The 24,950-nt window shown below is 32.7% G+C and overlaps 2 protein-coding genes across 8 annotated transcripts; both read left to right on the top strand.

Annotated features, from left to right (window-relative positions):
* Positions 1-894: 894 nt before the first annotated feature.
* Positions 895-10,634, top strand: LOC140965800 (valine--tRNA ligase, mitochondrial 1-like). 7 transcript variants are annotated; one of them, XM_073425987.1, is made up of 21 exons: positions 895-984; positions 1,198-1,269; positions 1,847-1,909; positions 2,080-2,249; positions 2,340-2,412; positions 2,912-2,977; positions 3,068-3,151; positions 3,586-3,663; positions 3,854-3,937; positions 4,068-4,147; positions 4,663-4,720; positions 4,810-5,112; positions 5,210-5,380; positions 5,729-5,928; positions 6,170-6,572; positions 6,976-7,227; positions 7,317-7,817; positions 8,150-8,256; positions 8,650-8,749; positions 8,867-9,012; positions 9,406-9,827. In XM_073425987.1, exons 2-21 carry the CDS (start codon positions 1,210-1,212, stop codon positions 9,578-9,580), a joined length of 3,174 nt encoding a protein of 1,057 aa, XP_073282088.1. In that variant the 5' UTR covers positions 895-984; positions 1,198-1,209; the 3' UTR covers positions 9,581-9,827. The 7 variants fall into 7 exon arrangements, with proteins under 7 accessions (XP_073282088.1, XP_073282089.1, XP_073282091.1 ...); XM_073425988.1 differs by having other exon boundaries at positions 895-1,021; XM_073425990.1 differs by having other exon boundaries at positions 948-1,054.
* A 6,529-nt stretch (positions 10,635-17,163) lies between these two features.
* Positions 17,164-19,897, top strand: LOC140965811 (zinc finger protein JACKDAW-like). The gene is made up of 3 exons (XM_073426009.1): positions 17,164-17,708; positions 17,822-18,221; positions 18,737-19,897. The coding sequence occupies exons 1-3, from the start codon at positions 17,582-17,584 to the stop codon at positions 19,767-19,769; spliced, it is 1,560 nt and encodes a 519-aa protein (XP_073282110.1). The 5' UTR covers positions 17,164-17,581; the 3' UTR covers positions 19,770-19,897.
* Positions 19,898-24,950: the final 5,053 nt, after the last annotated feature.

The following is a 24,950-nucleotide window of genomic DNA, read 5'->3' as shown; positions in this document are numbered from 1 at the left end:
ATCTATGAAAAAATATTACTTTTTATGCTACGAGTATTATTTTTTATTGTGAATATTGGTAGGGTTGACCCATCTCACATATTAAGATCCGTGAATCGGTCTCACATAAGACTCACTCATAATATATATATTATTTGTATGCATAAAATGTGAGTATTTTTGTTAAAATAAATTGGTGTAAAAGTCGGACCACTGAATGAGTGTCTGAAGGAGCTTGCAAGAAACATTTATTAGATTTTTGTCAAATGTAAATGTTTTGAGGTATTCGTGAATGTCAGCTTCTGTTTCAATTTCTGCAATTTTTAATCAAAAGCTAGAAATAATATTAACATGTTTTTTTTGCTTTTATTTATTTGTTAATGATTTAAAGCTACAATTTAACACTTGTATCTTTAAAAAAATTATCGTATTCTACAATAGCTCTTAATTTTTATAAATATTTTTGTAGATTTGTAAAATTCTAATTTTTATTTATATATCAGTTTTTAAGAATTTCGAATGGAATTCGTAAAATTCCAATCAGATTTTATTACAAGCATTAATTGTTTTTAAAATGATTTTTCATATTTTACAATTTGAATTTTTAGATTTTTTTTACATAATTGTATGCATATATATATATATATATTTCATGTATCTTTTTTATTAATCTTATATAGATTTTCAAACATTCATATTATAAAAAGTAAATTAATGAAATACACAGTGAATAAGAGAGAAATATCATTCATTATTCATATACATACCAAAAAAATGAGAGAATATTATTTTGACAAAAGATCAAATTATTTTTATTTTAATAAATAAATAAAAATAATTTGTAAAACTGGTAATAAATATAAATAAATAATAAATAGGCGAAAATTTTTACCAAATGCGAGCTTAAGTAAATATACGTTAATAGGACATAAAACCGTGTCCAAAACCCCACATCTCTTCGCCGTCCGCCGCCGTCCCATCGGAACCTGGTTTTTCTCCTTTTAGGTTTTATTATCCCCTTGGCGCTCCGCTAATTCATTTTGTAAATTTCTTTAATTTGTCATGCTTCTTGGCTGTATGTGCTCTGATTCTGTCGAAACTTTTTTCATAATTTTCCTTTTCTGTGTGAATTTATCGTTGACACCATTGAAGGTGGCCTTTAGAGCATTGGTGGAGATACGAGAGCGATTTTGAGATAATATTCTATTATCCTGATAGGGAGGGGGAGCGATGGAGTCGAAGGAGTTGACGCAGAAAGAGCTCGACAATAAAAAGAAGAAAGAAGAAAAGGTGCGGGCGGCAATCTTTTAGAATTTATTCAATAGTTTGTCTTTACTTATTAGTGAATAATGGGCCTTCTAGTTGGCGTAATCGAGTCATTCGCTTGGGTGGTTGAAATAGAAGGTGTAAAATTTGTGTATGAATTTCAATATTAGTATTCCGGGTGACAGAAATCAAAGGTGTAAACCTTGTGTTTGATCTTTAGTCTGTTTATTGTCTGGTTACTACGATTTTCTGCACTGCCACCTATTAGACTGGAGTTTTTCCTCATATCAAACTGCTTTTAATTGGCACAGTCGCATAAACCATAGTTTGTCTGCACACACATTTATGGACACACCCAAACCAAACACGCTGGCCTAAAAAAATTATGACTTACTTATACACGTATGTGTGTGCATTAAAGTCGTGAATTTTTTATTAGATGCGGCATTGCATGTTCTGTTTTGATTTGATCACGTGAATGGATGTCATCTCAGTCAGAGATGGCGTGTGATTCCCGGCTTTGATTTGTCTTGAACTCTAAAACTTGTGTCTCCTTGTATTTGCTTATCGGTTTTATGTCTTTGATGGGTTCTCTATGTAGGCTAGAGAGAAGGAGTTGAAAAAACTTAAGGCGGCGCAAAAAACAGAGGCAGCCAAACTTCAGGTATACTACACCATATTTTTTCTCTGTGTTTGTGGTTACACTTAAGCTTGGGAATGATGCCACCCCTGAGATTAGGAATGATGCCAAGCATAAAATGATGCTGATATTTCACCTAGTTTTATTTAATGGCAGTAATGATGCTATCCTCATCCCATTTATTTGAAAATCAGGCACAACAAGCAGCTAATGATCCAAAGCCCGTGAAGAAAAAAAATTCTAGAAGAGAAGTGGAGGAGGAAAACCCCGAGGATTATAAGGACCCAGAAACAACTTTGGGTGAGAAGAAAAAATTATCTAGTCAAATGGCAAAAACTTACAATCCCAACGCAGTCGAGAGCACGTATGTGAGAATTAAATTTTTTTTTTTGCAAGTGGGAATGCTCTGTACGTCTTTTCTTTCTAATCCTTCTGCTTTGCATATCTAATCTAGGTGGTATGAATGGTGGGAAAAGTCTAAATTTTTTGAGGCAGATGCGAAGAGCTCCAACAAGCCTTTTGTCATTGTGAGTTTCTTGAGTTGTGCATAATATTTGTTGTCAGGTAACTGGAAGACGATAAAATGTAAACTGCTTCTACCTGGTTTGGTGTGTCTGTGATCCATGTGTTCTCTGATATCTTTATGTTCAATCTAGGTAAAACATACATGGATTCTGCTAACTGTAACACGTTCATGTACCACTTAAATTAAGAATTCCGAAAGTTAGACAATAGTTGCAGATGGACTCTACAAACTTCTGCGTGATACAGAATTACGGAACCAATTTCATGATAAACCAACTATTTTTTGACAACATTTTTTATTGACATCGTTCTAAGAGTTTTTCAATGGAACGGAGTCGAGTTAATTCTTGAATTTGCTGATGTCTAACGTCTACACATGCTGATATACAGTGAAATATGTTTCTTACAGTTAAGATAGGAGAGATGTCAGAAATCCAAATTATGAGAGGTATCTAAAAATTCATTAACATCCTTTTCATCCTTTTCACCTTCTGAGTGCAGGTTCTACCTCCACCTAATGTTACGGGGGCCTTACATATTGGTCATGCTCTTACTGCAGCGATCCAGGTCTTCTAGCAGGATGTGTTTTTCCAAGCTAGAGTTTATACTGAAAGTACATTGTTATCCTTTTTTTGTTGATAAATATATTGTCTCCAGGATACAATTATTCGCTGGAGGCGGATGTCTGGATATAATACATTGTGGGTACCTGGTATGGACCATGCTGGAATTGCCACACAGGTTGAGTGATTTGATTTCTTTTGAAATTTTCTTGTGGGTATCTACACGGCTTCATTTATGTGATTTTGGGCGGGAGGTATTTCTCTGGGAGTGATTGATGTTTCTTCTCATGAAAGGCTTGACTCTGAATAAATGCTCATAATCATTGTGTGTTGTATGATGTCCTGAAATGATTCATGAGGTTTTTATCTTAAGAAATCACCTTTGGTAAAACTCTGTAGGATTTTGGAAATAATTGGCCATTTTAGATTATATATTATGTGGAATTATATCATGGAAAAACTTAAAAATACGTTTGGCGTTTTTTGGCAAGTCAAAGTGCTGGAATTAATAGGATTGTTTTTGAAAGATTTGGGGTTATATAATGATGCTTTTTATGTCCTTTGCTACAACAATAGACTTGTTGATTGCCAAAGAAATTGCAAAATTTTCAGGTGGTCGTCGAGAAGAAAATTATGAGGGAAACGAAAATGACTAGGCATGATGTTGGTCGGGAAGCATTTGTCAATGAAGTGAGTTTCACCTTTTTTATCCTGTTCTAGTGTTATGGTCATTTCCCTCTTGGGATATAACCTTTATCGATACTTGGAACTTATGAAAACACATAGAGCTATTAATGTGTGGTCTGGATTAGTTTTCTTGCAATGACTTCTGAGCAGTATTGAAGACACAATTTATCTGATTTGGAACACTTGCTAGTAGGTTTGGAAATGGAAGAATGAGCACGGGGGCACCATACTGAAGCAACTTCGATGTTTGGGAGCATCTTTGGATTGGTCTCGCGAGGTGATAATTTTTTATATCGCCATCTCACATGTTTTCTTAAATCAAAGACTTCAAGTTTTGTGTGCATAACTCATGAAGTTTCTCATATATATTTTTTTTGCCATTTGGCCACGAAACCAATGCACAATAGTGTTTTACCATGGATGAGAAGAGATCAATGGCTGTGACCGAGGCTTTTGTAAGACTTTACAAGGAAGGCCTTATATATAGGTATAACGATGCTGTGTAGTTGTTAAAATATTGTTAATGTATTGGAGCTGTTTGTTTCGGTTTTGTTTGTGGTAGCGTTGCTTCTGGTTTGAGTATTTGTTTCAGTATGTCATTTTGAACATCGCATGCCTTTGACCTAATTTTACACTTGCAATAGAAGTGATTCGTATGACTAACTTTACACTTGTAATCGAGGTAACTTGTGACCTTGTCTGATGCCAAAAGATATGCTTCTGTTGTACAGTGAGGTTTACACGACTTGTTATAAGGACAAGGCCATGCTATTGTGTTAGTGTTCTCATGGTTTTTAACCTTTTATGATTTATGATTCCTTACAGCAGAAATGTAAATATTTGATAATATCTTCTATGGTTGGTATAGTGCACCCCCACTACTTAAAGTTATCTCTACTTTTCAATGTTTTGAATGAACCTTGAATTTTAGTGCTGGTTTACAGGAAGGTAGGGTGCACTGTTCCTTGTGTATCCTAAAATCTGTTTTCATTTTAATTTTAGAGATCTGCGTCTAGTGAACTGGGATTGTGTCTTGAGGACAGCAATATCTGATATCGAGGTAAGGTACCACGGTTGTTACTCACCATTATTTCTTATGAATAAGAACAAGTGAATTCTAAAATTCCTGAAGTTCCTTCACATTATCAGGTAGAATATATAGAAATCAAAGAGAGAACGCCATTGCGTGTTCCTGGATACCAAAAACCTGTGGAGTTTGGAGTGCTGACTTCATTTGCTTATCCTTTGGAAGGAGGTTTAGGAGAGATTGTTGTGGCAACTACAAGGGTGGAAACAATGTTGGGTGATACTGCAATTGCTATACATCCAAATGACACAAGATATAGCCATGTTCATGGGAAATTTGCCATCCATCCTTTCAATGGGAGGAAACTGCCCATAGTTTGCGATGCAGTACTTGTAGATATGAATTTTGGTACTGGCGCTGTTAAGGTGAGTATTATTTTTGCTGCCTTGAATGAGTGTAATTGATTTTTCCAACTCTTCCAAAAGAAGCAACCTCTGTAATAAAGCATGATTTATTTTTCAGATAACACCGGCCCATGATCCTAACGATTTCGACGTTGGAAAGCGTCATAATCTTGAGTTTATCAACATTTTTAGTGATGATGGAAAGATAAATAGCAATGGTGGTCCAGAATTTGTTGGGATGCCACGATTTGAAGCTCGTGTGGCTCTGATAGAAGCATTAAAGGAAAAGGTACTTTATGGTTTATTTGCGTTGAAAAAATTAAAGTAGGCCCTTTTACGTAGTAAGCCTGAATTGTGTATTTATGTGCCAGAATCTATTTTCAAATGTATCTCAATATGCCTTTGATTCATATTAAAACACATATATACATACATACATACATACATACGTACATATGGATTTCAACACGTCCTTCAGAAACCATCTATTATACATATTTAGTTTCGTTCAACTTCTAGAGGCAGGGTTCCTGTTAAATTCTTGTACCAGGAAATTTGTGCAGTTTTTTGTTATAGGACCCAAGAAACTTTATTGACATTAAATTCCATCAATTATAGCTTTTTCCTTCTTTTTAAGGGACTTTATAGAGGTGATAAAAATAATGAGATGCGCCTTGGAATTTGTTCGAGAAGCAATGATGTGGTGGAGCCCCTCATAAAGCCCCAGTGGTATGTCAACTGCAAAAGCATGGCTCAACAAGGTCTTGATGCCGTCATGGATGGAACAAATCCAAAAATGGAGATCATCCCAAAACAATATGTGGCTGAATGGAAAAGGTAAGCTATATTTTTGTTTTAGGCTTTTATTTGGAAGAAAAATAAGATTTATCAAGGTTTTTACACGATATGATTTGGAGTTTTATTTGCTGTTTTTCTTATGTTGGTTGACCCACGTGGGGGTTAGTGGTTACACTTAAACTGATCTGGATTCTGATGAGTTCGTTGATAATCTGATGTCATCAGGTGATATATCATTTTTGTGAATTTGGTATCAACTAATGGTTTCTGGACATTGCAGATGGCTTGAAAATATTCGTGATTGGTGCATCTCAAGGCAATTGTGGTGGGGTCATCGTGTTCCGGCATGGTATGCGATGTTGGATGATGACGAATTGAAGGAACTTGGTGCATACAATGACCATTGGGTGGTTGCTAGGAATGAGGAAGAGGCTTATGAGGAGGCTAGCAAAATATTTACGGGAAAGAACTTCCAGTTGTTCCATGATCCAGATGTTTTAGATACTTGGTTTTCTTCTGGTCTTTTTCCAATATCTGTGTTGGGTTGGCCAGATGATACTGATGATCTAAAAGCATTCTATCCAACATCTGTCCTGGAAACCGGTCATGACATCCTCTTTTTCTGGGTTGCTCGTATGGTGATGTTGGGAATGAAGCTTGGAGGTGATGTACCCTTTGGGAAGGTGAGCAAGCATTCCAATACATTTCCCGTAAAATGTTTAAGGCATTCAAGTTTAAAATTTTGTTACTTGCTGATGCTTTGCTTGCCTCCTTATTGTTTGTTGATGTCAACTTAGACTTGAAGGCTCTCTCTCTCTCTCTAACTCATCTCTAGATGATACTTGTTTATGGACCTTTTTATATCACAAACCACGGTTGCATCTTAAAAGAGGTTAAAGAATGTTTTTGTAAGATATAGAATAGTTCCTCCTGAAACTGGCTTCATTTCACTGGCCTCCTTTTCACGGTTTGACATATTGCAGGTAATGGAGATCTACACGCAAGCAATTAGGATTTACAGCTACTTACTTTTCTTTACTTTAGAAATAGAACTTGCCAATGAAGACTCATTCTTAAATTGGGCAGGTTTACTTGCATCCTATGATCAGGGATGCACATGGACGCAAAATGTCAAAGTCGTTAGGAAATGTCATTGATCCTCTAGAAGTGATTAATGGGGTAACCTTGAAAGATCTTCACAAAAGACTGGAGGAGGGTAATTTGGATCCTAGTGAATTGAAAACTGCTAAAGAAGGTCAAGTGAAGGACTTTCCTAATGGTATTCCTGAATGTGGTGCAGATGCTCTGCGATTTGCACTTGTCTCATACACAGCTCAGGTTAATATTTATTTTCTGTTTTATTTCCAGAAATTTCTGCAATTTTCTTCTTGGCTTCAGAGGTTTAGTTTTGTATTATTCTCTTTCAGTCAGACAAAATAAATCTGGACATTCAAAGGGTTGTTGGATACCGGCAATGGTGTAACAAGCTCTGGAATGCGACAAGGTTTGCTATGAGTAAACTTGGAGATGATTACATTCCTCCAGCAAAGATTGTTCCTGCTGCCATGCCTTTCAGCTGCAAGTGGATACTCTCTATGCTGAACAAAGCTATATCAAAAAGTGTTGTGTCTCTAGATTCCTATGAATTTTCTGATGCCGCATCAGCTGTATATTCATGGTGGCAATTTCAATTGTGTGATGTTTTTATTGAAATAATTAAGCCATATTTTACTGATAATGATCCGGCATATGAGTCTGCAAGAAGATTTGCACAAGATACTTTGTGGCTGTGTTTGGATTATGGTTTACGGTTACTTCATCCTTTCATGCCCTTCGTCACTGAAGAATTGTGGCAGCGCCTTCCTTCTAAGAAAGATTTTACAAGGAAAGAATCAATTATGATATGTGAATATCCATCACTCGTGGAGGTAAATCTATACAAAATTTTTAATGTATAGCTAGCCACCGTGACTTGTGAGTTACTGAGTTCTTTTATATTTCAACCCAAGGGCAGTTCTTAGTTACATTAGCTCTATCTGCTTATTTGTTGCGAGAACTTTGATGGCAGTCTTATGCTGTTGATTTACTGTTTCTATTCTGCAGTTATTCCTGTTTCATACACTTTAAGGACACTAATAGTGTTTTAAGGTCCTCATACTGGATTTCTCATTGCATGTTGAAATGATTTTGGTTTTAAGGCCAGATGAGTGTTTCGCTTCACATAATCAGTCTCCATCAAATCCATTCTTTCTGTCTGTAGTGTTGGACCAATGAAGATGTTGAGTTGGAGATGAATATGGTCGATTCTCTAGTGAAATCACTGAGGGCCCTTCGGTCACAGTTACCGCCAAATGAGAGACACGAAAGGTAAAGAAAAAATTATCCGCCGCTATCATGTGAAGAGAACAGGCAATTACTATTTAATGCTTATCGGACTAAGGAAAAGATAACAGAAATGAAACATGGTCATATTTTTTTTTTTCAGTGGGTATTGTTTGTTTTTGTGGCCAGTTTGCTGGTAGAATTATGAATAAGATGGATTATTGGCTGTCATTTGAAGTATCGCGTCCATTCTTTTTTTTTTGTCTCCTTTAATTTTTTTAGTTGGTTGTTTAAAGTTAATGAAGTCAGTTGTTCCTAAATTAAAATATGTGATCAATGACTGATATATGAAGCATTCTTCAGAGTTCTAAATACTTGTTTGAGTAAATATGGCTAGTTCCTGCTGTGACTATTATGAAAAATGCTACTGTTTTCCAGGCGAGCAGCTTTTATTCAATGTCGAACAAACGATACTTATGAAACCATCAAGAACCATGAACTGGAGATTGTTACTCTTGCCACATTATCGTCTCTGAATGTATGTAACATGGTTTTTCTATGTCGGCTTCATTTGATTTTTCCATTATGTACATTCAAAATGTTTCCTCTTATACCCTTCCAAACAGTTTCCTCTGAATTTTAAAATGGTTCTTAGGTTTTGAGTGAGAGTGATGATAAGCCAGTGGGTTGTAAAGTGGACGTGGTCAACGAAATTCTTTCAGTTTACCTCAAGTTGCGAGGGAGCATTAATGTGGACGCTGAACACGACAAGATCAAGAAGAAGATGGAGGATGTAAAGATGTAAGAGAGATCTCAGACAATCTTCTTTCTTGTTATTATTTTTGTGTACTGTGAATGCGTAATTGGATGAATATCCTTATTATATTCGAAAGTCAAATCCGGTCATAACCAGTTGGAGTAGGTCAATTGAACCTCAAATTTGTTTGATTCGGTTACATGCTGTCACATCTCTTTTGTTCTCAAGCCTAACCAGTGTTGATTACATGAACTTCTGATTTGTATTGTTCTCAAATTGAGTTTAGAACTAATTTAGATTGACTGTAAAATTTCTTGTTTCCGCTGTGCTATGCTAGAATTTTTAGTCCCAGTTATTCCTACATTTCTTGAGCCACGTTTAGGAAGAGTGATTAAAGTTTTCATCTCTCTTCCTTGCTGACTGAATTTCTCTTGCAGCCAATGTGATGGCTTGAAGAAAAAAACAAGTGCTCCGGGATACCAAGAAAAGGTCCCAGCCAGTATTCGTGCGAACAATGAAGCTAAAATGGCGACATTGTTGCAAGAGCTGTTGTCCCTAAAGGAAGCTAGTGAGCATCTCGAACGAGAAAACGCAGCATCTCATGAATCTTGAGATAGAACCTTCATTATTTCAGGTTTTGGAGCAGTTTGTGCTTCTAAGTGCCCTTTAAATTTATTCTAGGTCGTGTTTCATCTCTTGTTGATGTTTATGTAAGATAAATGAAATGGGATTAAAGCAAATTTAATTCAAAGACAATATTTATTTGAAAACATAGAGATCGAAACATCAATTTGTAAAAAAGTTCAAACGTGACTTAGAGCCTTAAATTTGCCGCCCCAGTATTTATGAATTAGTATTATCATTTGTTTTCATGTTATATAAGAAATGTTGATACTCAAGTACCAAGTTTTAGTATATGCTATTTCTAATGAATGTTCGAGTATTAAGTTTTGGTATTTCTAATATATGTTCTTATTTTTGTTTCCGTAGTATGTGAATTTCAACGAATATTGAAATTATGGCCAGGGAGTAAAAAAAACAAACACTCTTGGGATTTCTTGTTTCCTTTCTCCTTCAACTCTGGTCAAGTTATTTTCATAAGACACTTGATGGTTTATGGTGCTGTCTTTGGATGAAATCGTTTTGTGCATTAATCACACTTGGTCCCCCTTTGTTTGGAGGTGTTCCTTTTACTTTTTCTCGTGCATAGTATATGTCTTGTTTCTTTCTGGCTAACCAAAGCGGTTGGGGGTGACTCAATGGAGTTTGCGAGGTGGTAAATCTCGGGTTTTTAAGAAAAAGTAACAGCAGATTTTTAAATTTTTCCTGTGATTAATTGTCCAGTAAATGGATTCTGGTTCTACCATGGGATGATCACGGACGAAGGAAAAAGGGCGTGGTCCTCTTGAAGATGAAAAAATTCTCAATTTAGCGCTGTGTCCGGTCCTCTTGAATATGCCTCGATTCTTTCTGCGATCATTTCTTGGAGGGTCAAAAGGCAAGAATAACGAAAATTTAAGGAGTTAGATGTTTCATAGTTACGAATGTGAGAGATGGCGGTTTACATAAGGGAAGAACAGTAGATGAGCATGGAAAGAATCTTGGGAATGCTACTTAAAGATTGGGATTTTATGTACTCCATCTCAACTACATCGGGACTTTACCAGTAGGCATGCAGCATAAAACAATCCTAAAAACAATCCTATAGCTTAAACTAACTAGTTGAGTTTGGCACACTCGAATCGGGCCTGTTTGAACGTCCGACTCGGCACACCCCCAGATTCCATTGTGGCGTATGTCGGGATCAACATTGGTCACAGATTCCGAGTCTCTTCGAAATTCAAGAAGTTAAATTTCATCATTCTTTCCAAAAATAAAACATAGCTTTATAATCAACTAATTTTTGAAATTGACAGTATTTTTCTGTAGTTTCCCTTTCTTGGCGATACGTTAGTATTTGGTTCATTTTCCACCTAGTGCTCGTTTGACTGCCTGTCATTTTCTCTCTGTTTTTTTAGTTTTCTTATGAATTTTAATATATTTTATAAATAATTTTTTATTCATGATATTAATCCATTTTAGCACAAGTTGTCGATTGAGCTGCATCGTCTATTATTTGAGATTTGGAAAGAAAGATAACCAAAGACTTAGAGGTACTCAAATGGGAAAAAAATAACAAATTAAAAACAGAAATGAGACCATTTTTCATGATTTAATAATCAAATGTCAAATCAAATAATAATTAAACCATTTTTAGATCAGAGATGTTTGCGGAGGAATTTATAATGTCTTGCTAACAGGAATGAATGAATTTGTTTCACCTAACATTAATACTACAATACCGACAGCTCCAGGCCAAGTCATGCCCATGTTACTTCATAAAATATATTAGTTTGATAATTTCAATATTATTATTTTAATTTTATAGATTATCTACGTTTAAAATGTGATGTATAAAATCTATGTATATATATTTTTATTTTTTAATTATCAAATATATATAAATAATGGGCCCACCTCCCTATATGATATGATTACTGGATATCTTTTTGTAATTTACTTTTCAGACCCCTTTCCAAGTTGGGCACTACATAAATTTTTTTCCATTATTTGGCGATTGTCACCCACAGTCCTTGTCTAAATTTGATCGTAGACCAACGTAAGATGGGGCGTTAAAATTTCAAATCAAATCATTTTAAAGTTTCATGGTAGAAAATGCATGAGGAAAAAAACTCGATTCTTATCTAATTCTTACGTTTGGATTGATGGATTTGGATTTATGTTCAGATTTCAAATCAAATCATTTTAAATCCATGAATGACTATGTTCATTATTTAATTTGAAATTAAAGTATGAAAATGTAATTAGTTAAGACAATAGATTTCAAATCATTCGTTCTAACTTTGAACTAAATGAATACGATGGATATGATACGTGAGTTTGAAATCAAATAAACTTAAATATTTCAATTCAAACGCAACCTAAACACGGTTTGAAATCCATTTTGTTAAGAACGTGAAATATAGATACGTACGTATTATGTGTGTATCTATATGTTAATCGAGAACAAAACTAATATATATAATATTGACGTATAACCCAAAAAAAATCTAATGGAATAGTAGGTTTTTTAAAAAATTTAGAGATGGGCAAGAATTGGGGTCGAACATATACTGATATACATATATTTAGCATTGGATACTCCTTTTGTTCATTTTTTTTTAAAATTTTTCAATAAATAGACAACGCCATGTGTGGTTAGTCCCAATAAGAAAGAATTGTTTGGTACGGGGAAACGTGTAATTTGTGTTTTTAGGATTTTTTTTATTGGTTTATTTATAAAATCACAAAAAAAAGGACCAAAATTTTGATTAATTCGCTTCAAGAATATATTTATTTCCGTTTTTGTTGAATTAATTAATTGAAATGTCTCCATCTATTTCGCTGTTTCCAAAGTCCACTTGTGCTGCAACTTGGAAAAATATTCTTCATTTTAAATTTATTAAATTCGAAATGAGCCAATTTATTGACTTAAATACTGTGTAAATGTGAACGATTTAAGTCGACTTGCATACATCTATTTGACATATATTGACTCGCGAGGTGGAATGTAGAGCTATCTTAAAAAATATCGACCATGGTTNTAAACCGCACAGCAGCTCAAGCACCACGGTTTGATCGCTCTACCAAACAGAGACAATTATTGCACCAACAATATTTGTCTCTTTTGCGATTATAGTAATTGTTATTGTATTGTCAAATTTTAATTTTAGTCTACTATATTTGTTTTTTTTTTTTACAATTTTAGTCATTTGCTTTTATGCTACGAGTCTATTTCACGTCATGAAACTTACTTATGCAGTAGTGTCATATCAGGACGCTAGCAGAAAACAAACTAAAATTTCTAAAGAAATACGTGACAAAGATTGAAATTTGATTAATATAAATAATTAAAATCGCAAAAAAATAAACACACCGGACAAAAATTGTAATTTTCCCTTTGGAATATATAAACTTGAATTTTCTTGAACTTTGAATAAACTATTACTTTAATAATTATTATTTTAGTTAGATGAGAAGACTGTTAAAATTGTATCTCAAATATAAAATCTCGTCTCAAATTGGAGAGTTTGGTGTAAGATGAACTATAGCTCATCACATCACTTTGAAATATCTGATATTGATTGATTGGGTATTGATGTTCGAGTGTGCCATATTGTCGAATAATTGAATGGATAGAGCCTAAATCTTTTAAAAAATGATTAAATTTATTTTTGAATTTCATTCCACATCCCTTTTAAAGCATAGTGAGCCACAATTATTGTCATATTTATTATTTATATTTAATAACACAATACGATGAATGAATGCACAAATTGTCGGTCTACAAAATTTATTTTTTGTTAATCGAACATTCAATAATAGAGTGATTATTAATTTTTTATGATACAAATCTTATCTCAAGTCAAATAAATAGAATAATTAGTATAGACATATAATAAAATTAACACAAACTCACCGTCTTACGGTACAATTTTTTAAGATAAATTTCCAACTAAGTCCGTTCATGAATTTTTTTTAAATGTCAAATATTTTTTTTTTGTAAATAAAGATCGTATCAACTCATCTCACGTAATACTTAATTTAAAATTAATTAACATGATATCCATAATCTAGAGAATGAAATCCAATCCTTTGTTAATGTTGTAGGGTTTTACAAATTCTACCTAGGGTCTAGGGACATTGAAAATTAAACCCTAAAAACGTTTTTTATGAACAACGCTTTTCAACTAAGCATTCTCGAGATCAATTTGTATAATCGCATTGGGAAACGCAGAGATGAAGGAATCTATGCAACACGTTGTCGTATTTGTTTGGACAACATCCCAATTTAGGTCACCCATTGATCATGTGTCCCTACGTGTGCATGCATGGTTCTTCTTCTATGGAAAGTAAAATACCTTTTTCTTATTCAACTTCTATTATAATTATAATAATTGACCTATGATCACGCACCTATGTCACGCTAATAACTTTTAATAAATTAGGAATTTAATTTTTAAAAATAATATGAGTATTAATGTGTTAATTTCACAGTATTTACTATTTTTTGCTCCCATTAAAAAAAATTTCTTAAATGGCATAATATAATCCCTTGCTGCGTTAATTCAAACAGTATAATAACTGTCCTTGTTGGGTAACAATCGGAACATAGTGTTTGACCCGCTACATTGTTGCTAGAAACTATAATGTATGGTCAAGCGACAATAATTTTTGGTATACTGAAAATTTCGGTACATATAACTAGCATATCGATCATACCGAAATTGTACGGTATATCGAGATTTCGACACGGTATCGGTATATTTTCGGTATTTTAAAATTTATACATTTATTGTTTTAAAATATTATATATTTTAAAATTTTCATATATATTTTCGGTATTTTGGTTTTTCGGTATATATCAAAATTTTCAAATTTCATATTGTTATCATATTGAAAAAGTCGGTATCGTTACTGTACGTACTTCGATGTATACCTAATTTTCAAATTTTTTATTTCTACTCAAAAATTTATTAGTGAATTGGCTTCCCCTCATATTTATATCTTTATTTCGTCCGTGAATGGATATGTCGTCGTCTATAGCTAGCTATACACACACACTGCACACATATTTTTATTTATTGTTCATTATAATTTATTAGTAATAATATTATAATTTATTAGTAATAAATTGGTTGGGCATAATTATATACGTGAGAGAAGAGCAAGAAAGAATAATTCGTTTTGTAGAAACATCCAAATGCATAATTCCAAAAGCAATTAATATGGAATAATATTTTATTCCACAGGAAATGAAATGAAAATATAGTGCACAATTATCTGGATACATAATATTTATCCGCGCTTACATATTAAAATTTTTTGGTGTTAAATATATTTTTTGGATTCGAAATATTATATTAAAATTTTAAAATATTTTTTGTAAAAAATTATTTTTATGTTATGAAATATATGATTATTTAATTTTAAAATCCAAAATACATATAAATTTTTTTATTAAGATATCAATTTCCTAAAATGAATTTGATGACAGTTTTGTAAAAAAAAAAGAAAGAAAGAATGTTTTGTAATTTGGAGAACAAATATTTTTAGTCTATAACAATAAAATTAATTATTATAAGTTTCTCAAATTTAAAAATATGATATAAAAATTAAATTAAATGAGAGGTTGACCATCTGCAAGCTCTGATTGGATAAATTAAGTAAGAAATCTATAGGGTACCTATTCACATTGCTATTCAAGTTTTTAATTTAAAAATGGTTATTATAATTTTTGAGGATTTTACGATAATAAAAAATAAATAAATATTATTTACATATTCCATAGCCTCCTATTCGGCCAACGCAATGCTGTAAAGTAGGGGTGGGCTCGCGTCACGGGAGGGATGAAACATTCATCGGGAATGGCAAAATCTTACATGTATTTTATTTTGTAAAATAAAGTATTTGCCAAAAATATACATACAGTACAGTACGTATACAAAATAATAATTGTGAGTTTGTCTGTTCGTGAAACTCTATATTTATAGAAAATCATTTATTTTTTTAAATGTTTTATTTTGAAGAAAGCATAGAAAATCATTTATTAATAACTATAGAAAGAATCGAAATTTTCATTCATTTTTTCGAGAACGAGAAAATTCTTCAAGTATTTTTGAATTTTTCCTTGATTTAATAATGATCATTTCTTATTACATAAACGCCATATGCTTTTACTTATTAAAAAAAGCACAAGTTTTGATTTTATTACGAAAAAATTGCGTATCAAGATTTATTTAATTTGTAGTGTTTGATATATTGGATAATATAATCATATATTGATTTAATATATATATACCAAACACCATATAAAAGTAATTATACTATATATATATATATATATATTTATATTTATTAGTTTTTTTTATCACTCATAATCTCATATTATACAAAACCATCTAATTAATCTCATATTGTCTAGCTAGACCTTAGCTCCAAACTCAAGAAAAAATACGGAGATTTCAAGATTTACTGCAAAGTTCTAATTATGTTGTTATCATTTCATTTCTGATGGTACCAGCAGTATAGGTCATTTCACTTTTTACTCATCTTGTTCACAAATATATAATATCATCAAAACCAGTGAAAATTTTAAAGTAATAATATTAAATCAGCAAACACACACAGCCAAAAGTGAAAGTGTTGAACAAGAAACTATTTGACCCTTTTATCACAACTTTTCATATTCTTGATACTCCTATTTTTAGTCGTTTACAATCAAATAAAATAATAATCATTAATCTTCGATATTATTTTTATGACGCGAGAATATGAAATCGTTATTTTTTTGTATATATTGAGTAAACTCTTAGATTAATACAATATCTTGTAAATCACGCTAGTCAGATAAACTACAGTATCGTGTAAACCTTGTATGACAAACTCGTTCAAAAAACTGATTTGACATACTTTCTTACTTCACCAAGTTGGACACTTCGAGGGAAACTTGTGGACATATTTTATCAAATGATAGTTCATCGAGGCTTAAAAATATTCAATGCATCGAATATTAAAACAATTAATTTATTAAACATTAGATGGCAAGCCCGGCCCTTATTTATATTCCGTTTCTATATTCAAATTCCTCTCAAAATTTTACGTGGTTATAGAATAAAACCTAATTAAACGGTACAATATATATATTGTGATCTGTCTTACGAACAAAGATAAATGAGACAGTCTCACAAGAGACATACTCTTATGACAAATATTGAACGATTAAATATTAGAATACAACACGTCTTAAAATAAGTAACATTTAAATCTTTATTTGTTTTAATTATACTCCAAGCCCTTTTATGTCCCATAAATATATTTTAGTATAATGATAAGGGGAACCGATATAATATACATTTCTTATTTCATTAAAATATTCGATATTGATTTTTTAAAATATTTTAAAAATTAAACAAACCAGGGGGGACCCATTTCTTAACTAGATACAAGCAGCAAACAGCCAATGCATACGTACAAACAAGTGTATTGTAGAACTAAGAAAACTAGAGAGAGGGGGAGTGGCCCCATGCAAGCTAAATCAATGGCTGACCAACTTTGAAAATTTTAGAGATAATGAAGGGATAAAATCTTCCATTGAAGGTGAAAGAGAGAAGAAAATATCCGACACTGAGAGAAACGAAATATTCTCTTTAGTTCCCAATTTTTTTAAATTTGTTTTTGTTGTCTGAATTCAAACAAACCCCTTCACTATAGCTATGTAACAGTGAATCCCACCTTTAATTAAGGTTGTTTGTCTTGAATTTTTGTTGTTCGTAAGGATCCAAAGTAGTTGTTTTTGGGTTCTTTGTTTCTTGTTCTTTTGGAAACAATATGATAGCTCAAGATTGGAATAATATATTATATATATAAACAACAAGATTTATCTGTTTGTATTTGTGGAAATTCTTTGTTTCTTTTGTTTTATAGTTCTTCCCAAAAGTTCAGTGGTTTTTTTTTTTTTTTGCAAATTTTCTTCGTACATAGGAGCCAAAAGCTCCATATAATCTTCCTCAAATGATGTCTGGTGATGTGTTTTCTGTACCCATTTCTTCAACCAAAATTTTCCCTCAAGAATTAGAACAAAACCCTAACCCTACACCCAGCTCAAACAAGAAGAGAAGAAACTTACCAGGAACACCTGGTGAGATCTTGTGTCTATATAATTTTCAGTATAATTCAATTCCCTGCAATGAATTTTACATTGGGAATCTTTTTGTTGTTTCTAAAGTTTCTCTGGTTTTGCTTAATCAACAGATCCAGATGCGGAAGTCATCGCTCTTTCACCAAACACACTCATGACTAAGAACAGATTCATATGCGAAATCTGCAACAAAGGTTTCCAGAGAGACCAAAACCTTCAGCTCCACAGAAGAGGACACAATCTCCCATGGAAGCTGAAACAAAGAGCAAACAAAGATCAAATCAAGAAGAAAGTATACATTTGCCCAGAAAAAACCTGCGTGCACCACGACCCGGCTCGGGCCCTCGGAGATTTGACTGGAGTGAAGAAACATTTTAGCAGGAAACATGGTGAGAAGAAGTGGAAATGCGAGAAATGTTCAAAGAAATATGCAGTCCAATCTGATTGGAAAGCTCACTCGAAAACCTGTGGGACGAGAGAGTACAAGTGTGACTGTGGCACACTGTTTTCCAGGTATTTAATTGAACTCCAGATTGGGAGAATTTAATGCATGCCTCTTATGTTTCGGCAAAGGTCTAATTAATTAATGTCCCTCCTTGGTTTTCTTTCAATTTATTGCACCCAAATGATTAGGTAATAAATACTTTTGCTCTTATCTGCTCCCATTTTTACGTTCTAATTAAGATACATTTCAACTTTATCAGACAATAAAACAAAACTAAATTTTACAGGCTGGAACTTCTCAGCTATGGGAAATCACTAGTTGCCACATTATATATTCTATATATATATATATATGCACCACTCGGTTCACAAGATTCATGTTGTAGTGTTATACTGCGATATGTAACTTACTTTTCGAGAAATTTTGCGAAAAAACTTGAAATGGGTTTTTCTCTAATAGCTGAGTTTTCGTTATAATTATGTCACACGAGTTAAATATCCAACTTTGGACGATGGTTTGCTCTGTGTTGTTATATGGCAGTTTTTTTTAAAAAAATTTGTTTCCGTTGATAAAAATGTTTCAGGAGAGATAGTTTCATCACACACAGAGCTTTCTGTGATGCTTTAGCTGAGGATAATTCAAGAATTACAACATCCGCACCAAATCTGAACTTCAGTAACGATTCGAATTCAAATATGATGAATTCACAGCTCAACAATTTGGCTCAAAGATTTTCGAACTCTGGATCTCATCTTAATCCAAGCTTGGTGAGTAATATTTCGGCTGGAAACTCACTTCTGGATCATCATCAACAGAAGCCAAGATTATCACTGTGGTCAGATATTCAAACAAATTCTCAACTGATCAACAATCCCATTGATCACGGTTCAAATCTTTACATTCCTTCGAATAATTCATCTCCATTTCCTGATCAAATTATGCAAATGACGTCGAATTTCGGTTCAAACTACGCGAATCTCTCCTTATCTCCATTGCCGCCGCCACAAAACCAGCTAAAAGAGGAGACGATGATGAACATAGGGAGCTGCGCAAATACACAAATGGCGGATTCTTTAGCATCCTTTTACAATTCTGATCAAAATCAAACCCACAATTCATCAAAATCTTCCAATTCAATTCCCATGTCTGCCACTGCACTGCTACAGAAAGCAGCTCAAATGGGTTCAACTAAAAGCAATCCAGGTCTCTTCGGTAACAGTACTGCTGTCGGTTTGATGAAATCTTCATCTTCATCTTCTGCTTCTCCCTCTGCAAATACTCTATCTTTCAGCAATCCTTTTACTCAGAACAGAAGCGAATTGCACCAGGTTTTTGGAAAGAACCCGGATCAGATTAGCGTCAATCCCAACATGAAAGAAGCTTCCGTGAACAAAATAATGAATTTCAGCTCTTCTACGAGTGCGTTGTTGAATTTGGATTCCGGCTTGCGTGGAGTGGATCAGAACGGTTTAACAAGAGACTTTCTTGGTATGGGAGGTGGTGATGACAGCGGCGGAGGCGACCCTATGTTTTTCCCACAGGAGCTGGCGAATTTGGCTTCAATGAGTTCGGCCATGATGCTGAACCACTTCAGTAGCAATCATCAGCTCTCTTGAAAAATCTTTATCGGTAATTTTATTTTCTTACAGTCCGTTCGTTTGTACCATAAAATAATTTCGTAACAATTACATACATTCTATGAAATGCATGCACCTTTTATTTCTCGAACCAGATGAATTTATGTCTCTTATACGTGAGGGTTTGTAGTCGTTATATATTCTAATATATATGTACGTATATATACATATATATTAGAAAAGAAAATAACAATAAAAAAAATAGGATCCCTCTTCCTCTGTTAACTACTTTCAGAGGATTCACTTATATAAATATCATTCTTTCAACATATAAAATCACGTGCTTTTGTTAATGTATTAATTACACCACTCACAAATAAAACATTAAACACGTAATTATCTTAATCATCTCTTATTGTGCACATATACAATCAGAAGCCATCTAGTGCGAAGGATAATACTTCGTATCGTTATTTCATCCCGCGTTTGACTCGAGTTATACAATAACTGGAGTTAAAAATAAATAATGTTATATATCAATATTATAAATCATTTATCATCTACAAGTCAAACGATGTGAGGAAAAGTTTCCTTAAAGACGCAACATATATATACATACATACACACACATATACATCTGTGTGTGTAAAAGGAGAGTAGATATACAATGTTCACATGTGCATGCATGTCACATGCAGTTAGTATAATACAAGATCGTTTATATAAAACAATCAAATTTATGAATTATGACATAATATGAAAAAAATTACAAAAATATTATGTAACCTTATGTATGTCACATGTTAATTTGAACTATTATTATAAACTAAAAGTTCTGCAATATAATATAGATCGTTAAACATTTATGAATTCATAGAAACTCCACTTTTTTCTTTTTTGGAACCCCAAAAACCATAAAAGCGTACATATTAATATTTATCTTGTACTCTTTACTACATCAATATCCTCGGTAACGAGAATTATTAAAAAGTCACGGATCTTTGACTTCCGAATTTTAATGTTTCTCAAACTTTTCACAACCCTTGGAATTAGGGCAGAATAATGTTAGGTAATGCATAAAACTTATTGGACCTGGAAAAAGATTCTCGGGGATCTAAATGTTTGTCTGGAACCCGAATATAATTTCACATAGCCAAGACTTCGATGAAAACACAACATCTGGTGATGTGCATTTTTATATAAGATGATCATCTGATGAATCTTACACATTGTCAGATAAAATTGAAAAATTGTCAGAGAAAACGAGATGATCAACTGATCATCTCGTGTAAAAAGTGCACAACACCAGGTGCTGTGTTTTCAGCCACATCAGAAGATCAAAATCCCAGTTTTTCTACTTTCAAATATTATTATGTGTGCATGTGGGGTGAAGGAATATAACGAGGACCCTTTTGCAGAAAGGTCACGAGTGGCACTTGAAGAGATAGCACATGAAATTGCACAAAAAGTGAGACCATTTCAATCTTTATAAAGCTTTGTTACTTTTTTTATTTTGTTTATTATTATTATATATATATATATATATATATATATATATATAATATATACTAACCCTTTTCATAGATAAAAAATAAAATAAAACAAAACAAAACTCAAATACAAATATAATAACCATTCATTGTATTGAAAGTTATCATATACACGAATAAGGTAGTTATTTGTAATGAAAATAACAAAAATTCATATGAGACGGTCTCGAGAGTCAATCTTGTGAGACATATCATCTATTTGACCCCGTCTATGAAATTTTTTCATGTGAAAATATTAATTTTTTTTGTAACTATAGGTCGAGTTGATAAGTCACGAATATTAATCCGTGAGATCTTCTCATAAAAAAAAAAACCAACTACAAAATTGCATTAATTTTGGAATTATATGAAAAGGATGCTCTGTAATTGCAAATCATGCAATGTCATAAATATAGTACTACAGCACAAAAAATGTCAAAAGATGTCTATTGAATAAACGCACCTAAAATCTCATTGTTCCAGTCCTCGGGCTGAATTTCGGAGAACGGCATTTGATTATTCATCTGTATCATTATTTTTTTTTTTAAAAAAAATGAAAACAGGCGTTCGCCAACAACCAGACAAGCATTACGTCATTAATGTGTTTATCCTTAAATAAATACTAGCCGCCGAGGCACACGCGTTGCGTCATGAATATATGATGCTAATATATTAAACCTTCGTGCTAACATATTAAACTTTCGTGAGTTTACAACATCATGACAGTAAAAAAATTTGTACTTGATTCATGAAAAGCAAAGGATTCCAAAGCTTAAATAAATATGTCAAACTTAATTTGTTACCTCACATCATATAGGTGTTGATCATAAAAAATAATATTATTTTGAATCAGTAATATCATCTCATGTGAAATAATGATAAACTTCAATGTAAAAGAAGTAAACAAATATTAAAAAAATTGTCTAAAAATTATGAGGATATCATCAAACTAAAATTTATGTCTTCTACATTCACCTAATAAATTGAAAGAAAAAAAATTCAAGTTGTAGATATATTTAAGCATTTTATGCATGAGGTTAACCCTCTTTGATAATGTGTAATAAGAAAATATTCATTTTATAGAATCATACCATAGTTCAACCTAAACATACAAAATAAATAGAACATACAGATATAATACCTCTTTGTAAGAAGGAACCTCGGCTTGAAAAAATACACACCTTACATACAGTACAACCATTAGCATTGATTAGCTAAATATATACATCAGTTATAACATTATATCACCAAAAAGAAAAATTAAAGATTATCAACCTTATTTCGGAAGCTTGAATAAAAAAAATACATAATGACAACATTATATTCTAGATGCAAATCAAAATTTGACAAAATCAGTTTAAAACTAAATGAGGTTCGTAGTTGTCAAACATTTTGTAAATGAAAAAGCTCACACATCTCATATCTCAAAACAAAAAGACCAAAAAAAAAATGAAATCGTTATATTAGCATAGTAGTATTTTTTTTGTTGAATATTACATTCATGTTATTGAGAATACATCAAGGAACATTGAGTTACGAATCCAAACCGAAAATGTGGCAAAATCACAAAGGAATAAAAATTTTAATGTGTGAATGTTGAAGCCCGTATCCCATTCTCAAAGTGAAAAGAACAAAAACTTTACATTATTTGGCGAAATTGCTTGAATATCAAAAAGATAATTAAGATATTATTTAGAACTTGTTTCAAGCTTTTTTTTTTTTTTGGTTGAAATTTTGTAAAATTTCAAAGGGAACGACGATTCTACAACTTCTCATGTAAAATTTCAAAGGGAACGACGATTCTACAACTTCTCATCTATTTTTATTTAATTCAATTATTTTTGTGTCAACTGGTTGAATAAAAAACAATGGGTAAAAGGGAATTTTGGAACAAACAGAGCATGTAAATCATATGAACTTCACGACAAAAACATCAAGGAAAACAGTAAATAGACATTTTTTTTAACAACATTGATTTTTTTTTTTTGGTTGGGGTGCAGAGATGAGGGATGAATACATGAATGATGCCACAAACTCTAATGAAGTCTACACCATTTATATATTACTTGAATGAACATGTGTACCCAAAATTCAAGAGCCTTAATGATGTAGAAGGTATCAAAATAAGAAGGAAATAACACCCACGAAACATTTAAGGAATGCAACAATGTACACAAAAACAATCAATGTACATTAAATATCCCTTCGGTTGCCCAAACTTGTTATTCCGTATAGTTACTCTATTTACAGTCCCACGTGATTGGAAATGCTCCTGAACTTCCTCTGGACTACATGCATAATCGACCTACAAAGTAATTTTCACCCCAAGGTATAGCATCCAAAAAGGAAGAGGAAAGAAGAATCGACTAAAAAAACAATAGAGCTCATAATGAGTATGTGTTGAACCCTGTTATATATACATACTGTTATGCAATTAAACATCTACTTTAATGGACAAAATCACAAAAGTAATGTCTCATCATAAAAATACCACAACTTTAGAGATCTCTCATTCGTAGGATACACAACCAAGTTTGAAACCATATTTCTCACGACACCCATAATTTCAAGAAAAACAATCCCAATACACAATCACACATTAAAAACTTAGTATTTGAACTGATAATCTAATCAAAGAGGTAACTTGCTTCGAATGGATTCAACACATAGTTGTTGCAGAATCCACGTTTCAATTCCCTAGATGAATGCGAGAAACACCATATTAGATTTCATGTTTTAGTGAAATTGATGCTAATAGATTTATGATAAAAACTCAAGAAATCGGGGAAGAAGAAAGGCCGTAACTTTATTATGAGCTTATATGTGAGAAGAGTTTTGTTATACGTGGAGGCATTAATTATATTTTTGTGTTCAATAATACTGCTTTATGAGCCCCTGTGTTGAATATGCCTAACAAACACACGCAGAATGTAACTTCACCTTCAACAGTCGGCCATGAAGTTCCGATTCATTAAGAAGTATAGATTGTTCAACTGCTTGTTATTCAAGAAACTCAACATATACATATCCCTTCGGTTGCCCAAACTTGTTAGTCCGTATAGTTAGTCTATTCAAAGTCCCACATGATTGGAAATGTTCCTGAACTTCCTCTGGACTACATGCATAATCCACCTACAAAGTAATTTTCACCCCAAGGTTTAGCATCCAAAAATGAAGAGTAAAGAAGAATCGACTAAAAAAAAATAGAGCTCATAATGAGTATGTTTTGAACCCCGTTATAGCTCTAGCAGGCTATACAACATACTTAGATGGGACAAATCCAGTAACAAAACCGCTGTTGGGTTAACAGGTAAGGAATGAGGCAATATCGGTATCAATGCCAAAAAACTCAAAAGTGGTTGTAGTTTGAGACAACTTTCGGATGACTAAACATAGCAACATCTATATGGTGGCAGGAACATACGAAAAAGATGTATTTGATTTAATAACATACAAAATCTAGCAGCCATAACAACCAATTTGGTTTAATTCGAACGTGCCGTTTCAACCCGACATTAAACGCAATTTGATATAATGAGAAGCCGAAATTCAACCAAAAAATAGGTTACCTCAATCAAATTCAACATTGAAATTTCAGTATTGAAATACGGAACTCGAAACGAATAACAATCAGATCGGTTGAGAGCTGTGGAGAAGAAGATATTTCCGAACTTACCAGAGGACACTTATG

Source organism: Primulina huaijiensis, unplaced genomic scaffold (assembly GCF_012295235.1).
Source record: "Primulina huaijiensis isolate GDHJ02 unplaced genomic scaffold, ASM1229523v2 scaffold14403, whole genome shotgun sequence".
Lineage (NCBI taxonomy): Eukaryota > Viridiplantae > Streptophyta > Magnoliopsida > Lamiales > Gesneriaceae > Primulina > Primulina huaijiensis.
The sequence above is the reverse complement of the archived record's forward strand: the minus strand, read 5'-3'. Positions and strand labels throughout refer to the sequence as shown.

What these genes read in the sequence shown, in the direction of transcription:
- LOC140965811 (XM_073426009.1), top strand. Translation starts at nt 17,582, where the DNA reads ATGATGTCTGGTGATGTGTTTTCTGTACCCATTTCTTCAACCAAAATT. An exon ending in AAACTTACCAGGAACACCTG is followed by an intron (nt 17,709 to 17,821) that starts GTGAGATCTTGT and finishes CTTAATCAACAG; the next exon opens with ATCCAGATGCGGAAGTCATC. An exon ending in TGTGGCACACTGTTTTCCAG is followed by an intron (nt 18,222 to 18,736) that starts GTATTTAATTGA and finishes AAAATGTTTCAG; the next exon opens with GAGAGATAGTTTCATCACAC.
- LOC140965800 (XM_073425989.1), top strand. Translation starts at nt 1,210, where the DNA reads ATGGAGTCGAAGGAGTTGACGCAGAAAGAGCTCGACAATAAAAAGAAG. An exon ending in TTGGTACTGGCGCTGTTAAG is followed by an intron (nt 5,113 to 5,209) that starts GTGAGTATTATT and finishes TTTATTTTTCAG; the next exon opens with ATAACACCGGCCCATGATCC. An exon ending in AATATCCATCACTCGTGGAG is followed by an intron (nt 7,818 to 8,149) that starts GTAAATCTATAC and finishes TTCTGTCTGTAG; the next exon opens with TGTTGGACCAATGAAGATGT.